General features: G+C 42.0%; 1 protein-coding gene across 1 annotated transcript in view; it reads left to right on the top strand.

Moving 5' to 3' along the window:
* Positions 1–892: 892 nt before the first annotated feature.
* Positions 893–16,079, top strand: part of LOC147424075 (uncharacterized) — a 48,525-nt gene continuing 33,338 nt past the window's right edge. Inside the window, exon 1 of the mRNA XM_086502187.1 lies at positions 893–1,720. Within this exon, the coding sequence (XP_086358313.1) occupies positions 911–1,720 (810 nt within the window). The 5' untranslated portion in view covers positions 893–910. The remainder of the gene's footprint in view (positions 1,721–16,079) is intronic.

Here is a 16,079-nt window from a genome sequence, read left to right as displayed (position 1 = left end):
CCATGCTCGTAATATCAATTGCCATCTCGACAGTTTGGAAGACAAAAAGCTAGTGTTCTTCGGAAGGGATTGCATGGTTTGTAGGATGGCACCTTTGGTTCCCCGTTGGTATTTGATCTAGCCTTTCAAAGTCTTCACAGGGGGTCTAGGGGGTGCTAGTAGCCCAATGAAAGCCCTAGCTTCTAGGTCTTTGTCGAGCTTTGCAATCTGAGAGGCAGGGAGAGTTACAGAAGGGTTACCTCCGAGGTTGCAACTCGAGCTGGCTTGAGGAGCTCCTTGGCCTTCAGAATGGAGAATTGAGGGGGAATCCAAGGGATGGGCCCTCTGACTTTCTTGAGGTTTTCCAGCTTCCGCTTAATCCGGATGAAGCTGCTGGATTTGTTCTGCACACATGTGTGTGTTGGTTTTCCGATTTCTGCCTGAAGCCCCTGGCCCCTATTGGCGAAGGAGGCTTTCCAGCTACAATCGCGCGCCCGCAGCGGGCGACTATGTCGAAAGTCCTATTGCGCTGGGGCCGCTGCGGCGGCTGGAATCATAAAGCCACGTCATCAGTTGCAGCCGCTGCGGCTAGTGATATGCTGCATGTGCGAACCCTTTGAGAGAGGCTTGCCCGTCATGTGGAGGTGATGTCATTTGGTGAAGCAGGTAAGCTTGGTGAACACTGAATGGTCTGCAAGAAAAGCATTTGGAGTTTCTTATATTAAATTACGCTAAGTTCCTCTAAATCTTGTAGGTTTTCTCACCGCCGTCAAATTTAGAATTTTAAACCTAGGTCGTTCGGTTTAAACTTTACAGCTCTCTCTGTCTCTCGGGAAAATGTCAACACGTTTCGTTGTCGTGGCTCAAGGACATGAAAGATTTAGGGAGAGTCTCTGAGAGCCATTAATGCAGTCCTCTGCAGATCTCAAAGATGGGCAAGCTACTACAGCAGCAGAAGCCACCTCCTTACTACCGCACCCAGCTCGCCTTGCTCCTCCTCCTTGCTCTAGCTCTCTCTGCAACCGTTCTGGTTCTCCTCGTATATCCCAGCGCCCACCAACTCGAGCTCTCATCTTCCTGCGCAAGCGATCCATTATCCTACATGCTAAGCACATACACAGCTAGCAATCGCAAGCGCCCATCCTCTGCCACAGCTTCTCATAACAACATATCCTCTTTGGAGGGCCTTCTCCCCCCTCCCAACATCACTTTGCAAGATCTCTTCGTCATTCGCACCCCCACCGCCTTCCTTCGCCAGTTTGCCTACCTCTCCCCCTCCCTCCAGGCCAACTTCACCTCCTACTTCCTCCCCTTTCATTCACAACACAAACAGCATGCCATTCGCAATGCATGCATCGAGCCCAGTGGCCGTCTCTTGCTTGTCAATGTCACCCCGGATGATTTTGGCGTGCCAATGAGCGGCGGCGGTCGAAAACGGCCCTACCACTGGTACGTCAAGTATGCCAACTGTGGCAATGTGACAGGTGATGAATGTGTGGGCGTGCGATATGTGTCCGAGGTACCTACCTATGCTAGATATATCCCTGGCAACACTATGCATCTCATAGCCTACTCCAAAGGCAACACCATGCACAACTTCGGAGAGCGAGTTTGGCCTCGCCTCGCGCTGGCGGTGTCTCCCTTCAACGAGACCACTGAGGGCCTCCCTGTCCATCACTTCATCCTGCACAAAATTGAGGAGCTCTTAAAACAAGCTGCATATCTCGACGACAAAGATCAGGTTAGGAATCAAACTCTCATTTGTTTAAATAGATACATCCAACTCGATGTCTTACTAAATGTCGGACGGAACCTAGAGTCACGCTTTAATTGACGGCGTTACGGTTGCTCACTCGGTTTGCCACATGGTGCGCTGGGCAACCGGCTTGCTGGTCACATTTCACGCCTTAGAAATGCTCAAACCAAGAAGGTGTTTGATCACCAAAAAGGCGCTTATTCACGCATAGGCTCTGAACGGCGAGTGCTCTACCACGAAGCTAAATGCAGCTCGTTGTTGGGCCTGCACAAACTTATAAGTTCGCTGCTTTTGAGGGTGGGTTTCTATGTGTACAAGCACCCCCGGTTACCGGTTGCGTTACGTAGGCATAGAGTCCGATTTTTAGACCGACCTCGATGAGTATATGGAAATCAACACAAATGTAAGAACATTCGCTTTGCATTAAGCAATTGAAGTTAGCTCAATGAATTGATAACAATTAAGATAATGTGAAGATTCTCTTTAAGTATGAGGCCAAAATGGAAGTTTGTGTACATGTGAGCTAGAAGGCTTGCTTGCATGGAGCTGCCAAGCAGAATAAGAACATATACTAGGAAGCACATAAGTTTCTCTAATTAACAAAGAAAATATCATGCAAGGACTTGTATGATTTCAATAATGGGTACACTTGATCTTGCACATGCCCGCATGTAGGTACTAGGAAGCATATAATTTTCTTTAACCAAGAAAATATCATGAAAGCACTTGCATGATTCTATTTAGTATTTCTTTGCATGAGAACAAAATGCACAAATGAGGGCACATTCATTGAGCATGCTATTCAACAAGGACCTACATAATAAGAATTGAAACAATGTACCATGTATGTGTGGGAGCAATGTGCTACTTTGACCTAGACTACGTATATATGTTAGATTGAGACCATTTAGGAATCACAATCTCTCGTTCGAGACTCTTCCTGAATATCGAAGTGTCTACTAGCATGGTCAGATATTGCCTACCCACGACACTATTGGACACCTCCTTTTTGGAGGAAATCTATAGTCTCTCATTGCTATTTACCATAGTTTCTCCAATCCTTTGAAGAGAAAAAATCAAGGTTCGGCAAGGTTTCACCTCACAAGATCTGAATTTCAAGCTGAATACCTTACCTAGTATCTTATTATTATGTTGGTACACACGACTTGTTGAGTAGGGGACACCAGAGCATTATACTGGTTAGTTTCAGCTTGCATGTGATATCTAGCTCAACCTTGTTCGTAGTTATAGATCTATAAGTTGCATGGGAGGTGATCGGCAATTGGTAGAGCCAATAAGGGGGCTCCCCCATAGGAACTTTGGAGGATCCTCAAATAGTGGTAGCATGCTCTATAGGTCTCTTGCATCAGTGACCTTGTTGGGATAGAACTGTGACCTTTTCCGCTTGGGAGTGCTTCAAATAGCCTTGAGAACTTATGAGTTACAAATATAACCATAGCAAAGATATGGATCTTATCATTTAGATGAAATTTTGGGTATTCCCATTGTTCAATGCTGACATTCATGTCTTGGTTCATTGCATATCCATCTATTGCATTGGTAATGTGCGTTTGAAATATCACTGGCCTTGGTTTTTATAGTACATTATCTATACTTTGACTTAAGCCAACTTACTAAATATAAGAACTAGATGAGTTTTCACAGCTCATTTCATGTGCAAAAAGAGCATAATTTCACAATATTTTCCAAAAAAAATCACAGTAATTGCAATAGTGGACAATGATCAACAAAATTAGAATGTTAGCATTCCTAATCATTTAAAAAATTTGTGAGAAATAAGCATCATATTTGAACAGTTTGTGCCCTTCCAAGTGGTAGCTTTGACAACAAGAATACATTGTGTTGGGAAATTATTTGAAATATGTCAAGTTGACTCAGATTCTATAATTTTGCCAAAAACGTAGGGCAAGGGAAACCACCTCAAAGAATTATTTTCAGAGACCAATTTGGGATCAAACTTTCAAGGACTTGAGGAAGACTTGGTGGCCTCTTTGGGGACCACAATGTTAGTACCTTTTAGCAAAAAAATAAGCACTACAACAAATAGGGTGTGCATATGTTTAGACATCAAAATTTCCCAACCCAAAAATCTAGTAGTCAATGTGGGGGAAATATAAAGATAATTCAACTAATTTTGACACATTATTTACTGTATGTTTTAAGTGCAATTTCTTTGGTCACTTTGCAATAACTTGCCAGGTATTTTACATTAGCTCCCTTGAAGGGAGAGAAGTCAACAATACAATCTCCTCTAACTGATAGGGAGATTCCAAAACTAGATGAAAAGGGAAGTTAGTAGCCAGATAAGGGTACAAATGCCATTAACAATTGAGAAGACCTACTTGGACGGGAAACACAAGAGCAACTAGAGCATTCCTCACATGCCCCGTAAAATGGATAAAAAGTCACCCTCATCTTCCACTTTATATCCTACCTCATTCAAAACGCCATCCCCAACAATTCAAAAGACAGTTATTGTGCCCACGTTCACTAGGGGGGGATGAAGGATAACAAAAAATCTCCAACAACTAATGCAAGTGCTTTAAATCTCCAACATCTAATGCAGGTGCTTTAAATCCGAACCAAGGGTAATTTGGAAACTAGAGGAAAACTTGATTGATAACCTACCTACCTAAGAACCCAAAATTTCCATTTTTGTATGAGGTCTTATGGGATGCTAACCCCGAGAACCTTCTCATGCATGTGTTGTAAATTCCAGCCAAGAGTAATTGGGAAATAAAGGAAAATTTTCTTGATAACCTACCTACTTGACATCCCAAAATTTCCCTTTTTGTATGAGAACCTTCTTGAGGTCCTATGGGATGCTAATCTCAAGAACCTAATGGGAAAAAAATTGACTATGTTCGAAAATGAAGTCGAGAAACTGCCTATGGAGAAAGACATTATGAAAGAGAACATGGAGGAGAAGTCTCTCAGGATGGAGGAGTTTGTACCCCTCTCTCAATGATGAAAGACATCTCTATTCAATCTTGGAATGTGACGGGCATCCAAACCGTCAAGGTATATGTTCGGCTCTAGGATGAGATAAGGAAATTCTAGGATTAAGTTGCTTGGATCTTCAAGAGAATTACCTTGATGCCTCTAGCAGAAGGATGCAAGCATCTGTTGGGGTTCTATGGGAAGGGATAAAATGGTTGCAATGAACAATTTTTTTGTCTTATAAGACTCTCTTTTTCTTTATTGTGCACAAAAATGAAGTAGTATGCATGCTTAGATCAAGTGTGCGGAGACGACGTCTCCCAAACACCAAGTAGAGCTTGTCACTCTACTATGGAAGATTGATAGGACTAATGTGCAGACATTCTTGCGGAAGCCTTAGGCTCTCAAGCACCAAATGGACTAGCCATCCATTGTGGAATGATGTCATAGGGTAACATAGGGATCCTGTACCCGCTAAGAAAAGGACCCATGAATATGCTTTATCTTCTCTACACCATAGTCGAGGACGACTATGATTTCAAGAGAGAGGTAATGTCATAATAATCAATATCTAATTCTCTTAAATGATTTTCTCATGTTAAACTGATCATTTAATATGGGGAAGTGCCAAGGGAGAAAAAGCTAGAATATTGGTTAAGCTAGCAGACCGGCCACTATAGGGATCCAAAGGAGGGAAAATAGGGATCCAAAAGGGGGGCCATCTGCAAAAGAGCCATGTGCAAAAATGGGCTAAAAAGACCCTAAGGTTCAGCCCATTAAGACTTCCAAAATGCTAAGGTTCCAAAATTCAAAGGTTGTGTCCAAAGGTCAACCATAGGGGAATTGGATGCTTTGTGTGTGTACAAAAAATTCTTTGCAATCCCTACTTAGGAGGGGGCGAGCCTTGCATGTAGGGGATGAGAGAGAAAGCCACACACACACACAAGCTCCCTTTACACAAAGGGTATGAGGGACACATGTCAGCCCTAGGCCAGATGCCCACAAGGTGTACCCAATTCCTATTGGATGGACTTGGAGGTGGACCAATGAGAATTAGGCTAGAGTAAATCTAGTTTAATTAATTTAAAATCACTTAATAGAAGAACCAATGAGAATTAAGTCCTCTAGAAGACTATTGGACAGTCTCCCAAGGGGTCCAATGAGCATTCAGCAGCCCAATGGCTTGCCTGATCCCTATTGGCCAGGAGGCAAAGGGGTCCAATGAGAGTTTGGTTGAATTATTAAGTTACCTAAAGCTCTCACAAAAGGGGAAAGGGGGACACATGTCAGAAGGCTATCACTTATGCTACTTAATTGTCATTGGCTAGTCCTAGGGAGGTCCAATGGGAGGATAGCAAGAACAAATAGCAAGAGGGGTCGCCCAAAGGAGAGAGGGGGTTGATTTCTGCAAGGCATTATCACACACACACTCTCACACAGTCTATGTGAGAAGGAAGAAAAATACTATCTCTTCCCAAGCTTTAATGAAGAGCTCATCACCTACTCCAAGCTTGTGAGATAGAAGCCTACATCGACACACTCTTGGCATGTGGATGCAAAACCAAGAGCCAAGCTTCAATGCATGGTCATCTCCTCTACCATGCTAATTACTAAGCTAATCTATGCTAATATGAGTGATTATGTGAGGAGATGTACATCTTTCTCGTAAGATAATCCTTCTTTCTCTCAATTTACTCTCATACCCTACTAGCTCTCACCATCTTTGAAGGTGTGTGAGGTCTTGGGTCTGAGACCGGGGATAATTGATGTTGTGTTTGCTAAGTGTTTTGCTTAGTGCATGAAGCTTTCATCTTCATTGCACTAGCTAGTCTTGAAGGAACACAAAGAATTGTATTGTACAATGTCTCTCTTGATGCGAGAAACCATAATACAAAGCCTTTTGGAGGGGGGACCGGCTCCATGCAAATCCGGTCCTCAACTGTTGTCAATAGCTTAATTTCTCTCTCTTTTTAAAGTACTGTTCATGCTATCTAACTAGGTGTTATGCTTTTTGTTGCTCTCTCTACCCAAGCACTCTTGTACTTCTCATTAGGAATCTATTCTAATGAAATGCCCACTATGTTCATGCTAATATCCGCTACACACAAGTTTTTAGGCCATTAAATGTTAAATTTGTGCTAGGATAGGTAGTCAACATATTTGGTGCACTCTATATTTTCACTGTAGGAAGCTGGATTAATGCCATGGATAAATACTCTGCTCTTATTTCTCTACTTGTTTGTGTTGGAAAAAGAAGACAGAGACTTTATTTCTCTTGTGGTCATTTTTTTAAACAAAGATAATTTAAGATAGTGTTTCCATAATTATCTTGTAATTGTAGCTTGAACTTAGACACAATGCAACACCAATAAATGACTACACTCAAACTTTGTCTACTTATATCAACATAACCTATCATAATGCTCGTAGCTCTCCCCATTGCTACTCTTTCCCAGAGCCATTATTACGTAATCTAAAGCCTTACAAAGTTCTATGTTTGAGGGCCCAAAAGACCACCACGGTGACCATGTGTAAAAGACTATATGGATCTTGGTCTCTCATGCTAGGCAAACATGAGATTGAGAGTGAGAGAGCAAGAATCAATGATTTTCAACCATTTGCAACCCATTGATTCTGCATGCTCTCTCTCTCTCTCTCTCTCTCTCTCTCTCTCTCTCTCATGTATACACACACCTATGTGTGTGTGTGTGTACACACACACACACACATATTTATATACATATACATGTGTGTGTGTGTGTGCCACACACACACACACACACACACACACACACACACACACACACACACACACATGAAAGGTAATGGCATTATGGTGGAAATGTTAGTGAGCCATTCATAATATGATTAGTAGGTTAATTACAAAGAGATATATATATATATATATATATATAGAGAGAGAGAGAGAGAGAGAGAGAGAGAGAGGGGGGGGGGGGGGGGGGGGGGGAGGGACTTAATGAAAGTAGAAAATCATAATTAATATGCAAATGAGTACAAAGTGGGATAAAGTGATGGTAATGAGCTGGGATGCAAAATTGGATACACAGTGTACTTAGGATTCTTTTATAAAGCTAGGAGAGGGCATCTGATGACCTAATCAGTGATGTCAAATGTGTAGGCTTCAAAACCAAAGAGGTTTCTCATGTGTGGTGGTGTGGATGTGTCACACACCCCAACTTTTCTCCACGTGTGTATCATAGTAGCACCCAAAAGTACAAAGGTATCCTCCTCTCCTTTCAAACTCTCTAGAGGGTGTAGGACCAAAGTCAAATCATCTTCCCTAGAGAATTTTCAACCCATTATAGGATCAAAATTCACCTCCCCTAGAGAATCATAGTCAACTAGGTCGTAGGTCAAATACAAATGGGGCTTCTATGAAGTTAGAGATGAAAGTGAATTCCTACTACAAATATTCAAAGTCCTTTGTATGTGCTTTGTTGTCGATGTCGGCTATAAAGTGTCAATTTTGGTTGAGTTTGTAGTCGTTGATTTTTCTCCTCCTCCCTACCAAAAATGTCCTCAAAATGATTGTGAATGCTGATGGGAGCATGGCGCACATAACAAAATCTCTATTCAAGTAATGTGCTTGTAAGGATGGTCTTACCCGATGTCATGAAGTCCCTACTCCTTGTATAATTTTTTGTCATCTCTGTGAATCCAAGTGATTGTGCTTTGTCTCCATGCATAGGTTTGTGTAAATGTAGAGGCTTCTATGATGATGCAAGAGAAATTAATCAGCCTAGGTGTAGAATCGTCGGCTTTGATATCACATGAAAGAGAATGGTGTTATGGAGAAAACATTAGTGAGCCATTCATATAGTGATTAGTAGGTTAATTAGAAAGATATTAGAGAGAGAGAGAGATAACAAAAGTAGAAAATCATAAGTAATATAAAAAATGAGTAAAGGTTAGTCTAAAATGATGGTAATCAATGGGGATGCAAAAGGAGGATACAAAGTGTGTAGCTTAGGCTTGTTTTATAAAATTGGAAGAGGGCATTTGGTGACCTAATCAGTGATGTCAAATATGTAGGGCTAGAAACTAGAGAGGACTCTCACTTGTGGTGGTGCAGATGCATCACACACCCCAACCAGCCTCCCCATGTATGTCATAGTAGCACCCAAAGTACAAAGGTATCCTCCCCTACTGTCAAATTCTCCCTTGGAGAGTTTGATAGCAGGGTATATCATGAAAGGCAAAACATCTTTCCCAAAGAGTTTTCAACCGGTTATAGGATTAAAATGCGCCTCGCCTAGAGAATGGTAGGCAACTAGGTGGTAGATCAAATACAAACGAGGCATCTCCAATGTTAGAGATCAAAGTAAAGTGCTACTATAAGTATTCCAAGTGCTTTGGTGTCGATGTTGGTTGCAAATTGTCAGTGTCAGTCAAGTTTTTCATTGTTTATGCTTCTGCTCTCCTCCCAAACTGTAGTCAAAATGATTGTGAATGTCAATGGCGGCATGACATACATAGCAAAAAAATTTATGCAAATAATGTGCTTGTGAGGATGGTCGTACCCAATGTGTGGCAATGTGAGGATGAAGCCAAGTGTAATGGAAATGGCCTATGAACTTTGAGAATAGCGGAATTAAGAGAATTAGAGAGAACATTTTTGTGGGACTACTTTGAGAACATAGAGGGTGAACTTATTTGATGGTAGCAACATAACCATAGTACTTAATTAACTTGGCCTGAACAATACTTTTGCAAGAGAGATAGTTTAGAGAACTTGACATTAGTTGAGGACCAGATTTATGTGGAGCCTGTCTCCGCTCCAATAGGCTTTTGTATTATAGGTTCTCCCATCAAGAGACACTTGGTACAATACAATCTTTGTGTTCCTTGTGACCTAGGTGATGCAATGAAGATGGAAAGCTTCATGCATCACGAGCATAACATAGACTTTTTAAAAAGCATTATCTATCCCCAACCCTCAGTCCCAAGGTCTCAAACACCTTCAAAGGTGAAGAGAGCTAGTGGGGAATGAGGGTAAGAAAGAAGAAGAAGAAACATTCATAACAGAAATAAATAGTTTCTCACTTATCAACACTCTTCTTGCTAGCATAAGTAATAGCATAGTAATGAAGATGGAGAAGATGGAAAGCTTAAGCATTGAAGCATGGCTCTTGGTTGGATTTTCATTCCATAGCCAAGAGTCTTGGTGTAGGCTCTCAACTTCCGTATTATCTTGGAAAAGGAGATGGAGCTATTGCACTTTGCACTTCACACAATGAGAGAGAGAGAGAGAGAGAGAGAGAGAGAGAGAGAGAGAGAGAGAGAGAGAGAGAGAGAGAGAGAGTACCCCCCAAGCTAGCCCCCTTCTTGCTTTGGTCGACCCCCTCTTCTAGAACTCTCTGGCACTTGATTGGACCTCCTCAATCATGGCCAATCACAAGCTAGTGCATATCAAGAAAGTATGCTAGCCTTGGGTAAGTGTCCCCCTTTCCTCTTTGAGAGAGAGGACTTGATAAATGCAAAAAAAATTGATTGAATAAACTAAATTATCATTGGATGCCTTGGGAGGCTAACCAATAGGCATTGGGCACACCATGAGGGAAACATGAAGAGAAGCTTGGCAAGTGTCCTATTTGCCTTCTTGGTACCAAGCTTGGCTTGTGTGTGGGGGTGTGTGTTCTCTCTCTAGCCTCTAGAATGAGGGCTCGCCCACCCTTGAGTAGAGATCATGTTGATTTTGTGGAATACCTTACCCCCTCAATCACCTTAGTCATGGAGCACCTTAGCACCTTATTCATTAAGCACCTTAGTCAGCAAGCACGACAAGCACCTCAAGCTTGTGCCAGGTTTCCACCTCAAGCACAACCCTAGCTTACCAAAGGTCAAAAGAATTTTAACACTAACATTTGGAGGTCTTCAATGAAGCTAAAACTAAGGTCTTTAAGCTCCATTGGCTAGCCTTGCTCTTTGACATACCATCTCTCATTTGGGCCCCTTTATTATTGGCCCGGTGTTGAGATAGATCTGTAAGCACATGTCTATATTCTAACCCTTGTTCCCGTTTATTCTCCCACATTAAATGATCAATTTAATATAAGAAAATAATTTGGGTTGGTTAGATGTTAGATTTTATGAGATTACCTCTTTCTTGAAATCATAGTCGTCCTCGACTATGAGGTAGAAGAGCTAAAGCCCTTGTCATTAGTCAATGTTTCTTAGCGGGTAGAGGATCCCTTTTTACCCTACGACATCATTCCAAGATGGATGATTAATCCATTTGGTGCTTGGGAGATGTAGCTAACGCAAGCATGTCTACTCTTTAGTCCATTTCATTCTCCCAAGTAGAGTGACAAATTCTACTTGGTGTTTGAGAGACGTCATCATCACAAACATGATTGAAAGCATCTATACTATTTAAATTTTTGCATAATAAAAAAATAACTAGTCTTATAAGACAAAAACATTGATCATACAAAAGAAACATGTACATTTGCTTACTCTAATGTAGCATTGTAAGCATTGACAAGGTTCATACTATCCTTAAGCTGTATTCCTTGGATCCATCTAGCATCTTCAAAAGGATAATTTATGAACTTAATAAGATACTATTGGATAATCTTAATATGTCATAGTACTTTGTCTTCATGCCGAAAGATAGCTTCGGGTTGTAGCACCTCTTCTTGGTCTTTGATTTCGGGAGGGTCTTCAGTAATTGGTTCACTTGGTGTCTCTCCTTTGTAGGGATTAAGTAGTCTCACATAAAAAGCATTGTGTATGAGCCAATGGTTGGGAAACTTGAGTTGATAAGACATCTCATTGATTGGATTAGAAATTCAAAAATGACCTTAGTATATGCTAGTTTAGCATAATATTTTTGATGGCCTATAGAACTTTTGCCCATTGTTTGCCTCAATCAAGCCTTGGAAAACTTAAGTAAGACCCAATTTTTTTTTAAAATGTTAAGGCCCTTTTGTGCTTGTTAGAAGTATCTTTTTGCCTTTGTTGAGAGATGGATATAGCCTCCTTAATCTTTTGAAAATATTCTTGTAGGTCACGGCTATACTCATCCGCAATGAAGATCTTCCCATGTACTTTCAGTAGCAAGGGACTTTTAGGTCTTCTCTCTATGATTTCAAAAGGTGCTTATCCCGTAGAAGTATGGATAGTATTATTATACACATACTCTACAAAAGGTATGTACTTTTCCCATTGTGAGCATTGATCTACTTCTATAACATAAGTCTTTACTAGATCAAGACTCGTAAGATTGGCTATCTCACTTTGGCCATCCGTTTGTGGGATGATAAGCCGAAGAGAAATTCAATCTTGTACCTAGATTTTTCAAAGAAACCTTTCCAAAGAATACTGGTCATTCTAGGATCTCTATCTGACACGATGGATGTTGGTAATCCATGGTGTTTAAAAATCTAGATATGAATAGAGTTTCCATTTGGTGTGTCTTAATAATCTTTTTGACAGGAATAAAGTGTGCTTGCTTGCTAAACCTGTCAACTATTGTCCATATTCCCATATTCCCATGGATAGACTTGGGTAATCCAAAGATAAAAACCATGGATATACTCTCCCATGGTGAAACAGGGATTGCAATGGCTCGAGTAATCCAGGTTGCTTCCCTCTATCATACTTAGTCTTTTGGCATACCACACATTTTGAAAAATACTCTTGCATGTCCACCTTCATTGTAGGCCAATATAAGTATGTCTCTACTCCTCGAAGAGTAGGTTGAATGCCTCTATGCCCCGCATAAGGAGGAGCATGGAATTCATACATGAATTTCTCACGAAGAGAGTGGGTAACACATAGCCTATTTCCATGGAGAAGGTAAACATCCTACAAGGTGAATGGTTCTTCTTTCTTCCCCATGTCTTTAAAGTCAAGGTCAACATCATACTCATCTATCATAGAAGATAGATCATTGTGAGTTGCTATAGACACCTATTGGACGGATACACCACAACGGACGTCAGCACAGCGAGAACTCACCTAACATATAATGTCAGCTAAGGACGAAGCTCGATCCGCAAGCGCGTGGAAGCAATCATAAGGTGTCACCCTACACTCGACCGACTCCTAACTAATTCCTACAGAGGTCTCTACCAATTGTCTAAGTCACAGCCTTCAAGAGTGCATAAGAGGAAACTTCCTACAATGATTTCTAGATCCAAACACCCATCAAACAATCTCGAAACACCACAGAACTTAAAGGAGACCCTACTAACACCAATAGGTCGTTCTCCCTAAGGTCTATGAACCAAAATCCCAACCCAAAACACCCGGTGCAAAATCACGTAGGATGTCTGACCGAAATTTGCAGGTCTTCGTTTTCAAAATCTAAAGTGCCTAATGTGTAGCTCTACTCAATGTGAACGCGTGGACATGCTGCAATGCAAAATCGAACAACGTATGCTCATCAAATCACCAGATGAAGCTCATAGAAGGAGCTCGCAAAACTGGACCGTACGTGCGCAATGTAGGTATCAACGCGTAGCTCTCGTCGGGGGCAACACGCTACAATTCTCCGCACTTGATTCCGATCGCCGGTGCACACGTAGAGTGAAGATGAAGCTCACACTCTCTCGTACAGAGTACGCTCACTCACAGACTTCAAAACTTCTTTTTAAAAATGACAAAATGTCCTTCATTAGGGTCAAAAAGTGGTATAAATACCTTACAATTCTCAAACCCTAAAGTTCCAAATCAACCATCTACTCCATCAAACTATCAAACTGGGATACAATCTGGAAACTTCTGTAAGTCCCAATATTTACAAGGTGAAAAATCAGGTTTCCTCAATCAATGAATAATTACAAAAAAAAATGATAATCTTCCGAGTAGTCCGTTTCCGTGGGGTGTGTCCAGCCTCTAACACTCCCCCCCTCCTTGCTCATGTCGTCCCCGCCATGGCCGCTGAGCTGCTTCTTCATCGTATGGTTTCGCGCATCTTGATCAATGATTCGTATCTTGCATGTAAGATTCATCATTGTGGGGCTAAAAATATCAGTGTTTATTGTGAAGAAGTCGGTGTAGAACGCTTCTTCAAAGGCCTAGAGGTGATAGGATGGCAGAAAAATTATCCTTTGATACAACGCATGTATCACCTCCTTGGAAGGCTGACCAGACAGATCATAGGCACATCTATAAGGCTCCTTTGTAATATCTTGTGGGCCTTCCACGTCCTGATCCTTGGTAGAGGACAAAAGCTGAGGTTGTCTCTGATGTTTTTCGGTGCCTCTACCAAATGGATTAGGTATTGTGGGTACTTTGTCAGCCAAGCCTTCCTCCATTTTGGCTAAGAGTGAACTATTAGCCTGACCCCTTCTGGTTGGGAGATATCTGCATTGTAGAGTGGCATTGTAGGATCTTCTCTAATCCTCTTATTGATGGTGGCAGCTTCATACTTAAGCAAAGGATATTGGAGAGAGGGTTGAAGCCATTCGCGCCTGAGGTTGCTGGCGTCAATCTTCTGGATAATCATGGATTTGAAAACCCTCTGCTGCCATTCCAAGGCTTCCTTAGTCGTCTCTCTGATCTCCACCTCTATTGCCTTACGCAGATTTTCTTCCTCTTCCTATGTCAGATCTTGTGGCTCTTGAGAGGATCCTTCTAGGATTTCCTCTTTCATAGGTGTGTCCACAGGATCTGCCACATTTTCTAAATATATGCCCTCATTGGCCGCTGACCCTGTGCCTTCTTGCTCTCCGGCTTGCTGTCCTCTCAGCTCCTCAATCTGCTTTAGGAGTTTCTGTTTTTCTGTTTCAGCCTCTTCTCCCATGTTCACAAGGAGGTCATTCAACTCGGCGTTTATCTTCTCCGCCTCCTCGAGCTTTCTTTTGATACTTTCTAATTCCTCTTGCATGTCTTTTTGATCTTCTTCCATTCGTGTTTGCATAACAATTGACCCTTCTGCCATCATCAATCGTTTCTTTTTCTCTACAGTCATCTCCTTCTGAAGTTCTTGCATTTGTTCTTCATAAATTTGGCTTTCCGTAGTGATGTGAGTCGAGCTAGTAGCTCTGACTCTGGCAAGAGATGCCCGCAGCCTCTGGATGGTTTGATCTTTCACTTTGAGCTGGTCCTTGAGCTCAGGGACCTCATCCTGGCTAGATTCTTGATCTATCTCCGCCTTTTCTTTGGAGTTTCGCATTGCTTCAACTTCTTTAGACTCCTCAGCCAGCTGTAGGGTCAAATTATCCCTTTCCCTCTCGGCATCTATGAATGATTTGCTGAGTTTCTTACATTCCTCTTCAACTCCTTGCATTCTTTGGGCTGCTGCCTGATTTTCTTTTTCCATTTCCTGGCATCTTTGCAATGCCCTTGCTAGACTGGCCTGTAGCTCCGCTTCTCTCTCTTTCTGCCTTTGACTTTTTCCTTGTAAAGAGTCTACTTCCAGCTTTATCTTCACTGCAGTGGCCTTGAGAGCTGCCATCTCACTTTCTGAGGCCATGGACTGCACTCTTAACCCAGTTAACTTCGTCATCACCACATCCCAATTGTTGGAGGGCGGGTGCAGGTCCACGATATTTGTGGCCATCTCTTTTAGTTCTACTAACCTGATGCTTTGCATTTGTTCCTTAGGCCGTGTTCTTGCCAAGTCGAATGCGATTGTGGCAGCCTCTTCTTTTGTGTATCCTGCAGCTAGTAGGTCCAGAAATGTGTTGTATGCTTCATTTGACTTTGTCTCCTCACTCTTGGGTTTAACCTCTTCCCTTTCCTAGCTTTGTTCTCTCTTGGGCTCTTCCTTGCTTTCGTGTTTGTCTTCCTCCTCTTTATCTTCTTGTGGAGGGCTGTGAGGAGATGGTGAGGGCGGTGGGCTAGACTCAAGGCTAGCCGGTAGAGATGTAGGATTTTTCTTTTAATCTCGGTCTGCCTTTGTCTTTCTTTCTCTCTCTTGGCTCTCTTGCTCGTCTAGCAGTTTCTGTCGTACCTGCTCCACTTCCTCTTCTGTAAAAGGTACATGCGGGATATTTTCTGATGCAGCATCAAGAATCTCAAAATTTTTAATGTAATCTTCAAATCTATCCCTTTGCACCCTTCGGGATGATCCCAACATTGCTTCTAGAGACGGCTTCGAGAGTTCACTCAAATCACCTTTAAAGGCCCTTTCTGCTCTGAAGCTCTCCATCAGCCGCTCTAGTCTTGCCGCTTTTTGTGACTTTGTCTCTTTTGTCGGCACTTGGGCAAATTCTTTCTTTCCCTTCTTTTGCTCGGGTTGCTCTTCTTGAATAGGCTCTAGCCGTCTTTTCAATCTTGTAGCAACCCTTGGTGCTCTTTGTGGCTCGCCTTCTTTGTCTTCTTTGAGCTTCAACCAGTCGTTTTGTGACGGGGGGTCAGGCCATCTTCCTTTTGCGTGCAATGCCCCATAAGTCACCTTAGTGATTAGTTC

This window comes from Adiantum capillus-veneris, chromosome 26 (assembly GCF_014529385.1).
Source record: "Adiantum capillus-veneris isolate H3 chromosome 26, ASM1452938v2, whole genome shotgun sequence".
NCBI classification, from domain to species: Eukaryota; Viridiplantae; Streptophyta; class Polypodiopsida; order Polypodiales; family Pteridaceae; genus Adiantum; species Adiantum capillus-veneris.
Note: the sequence above shows the minus strand (reverse complement) of the source record. Positions and strands in the feature narration are given on the sequence as shown.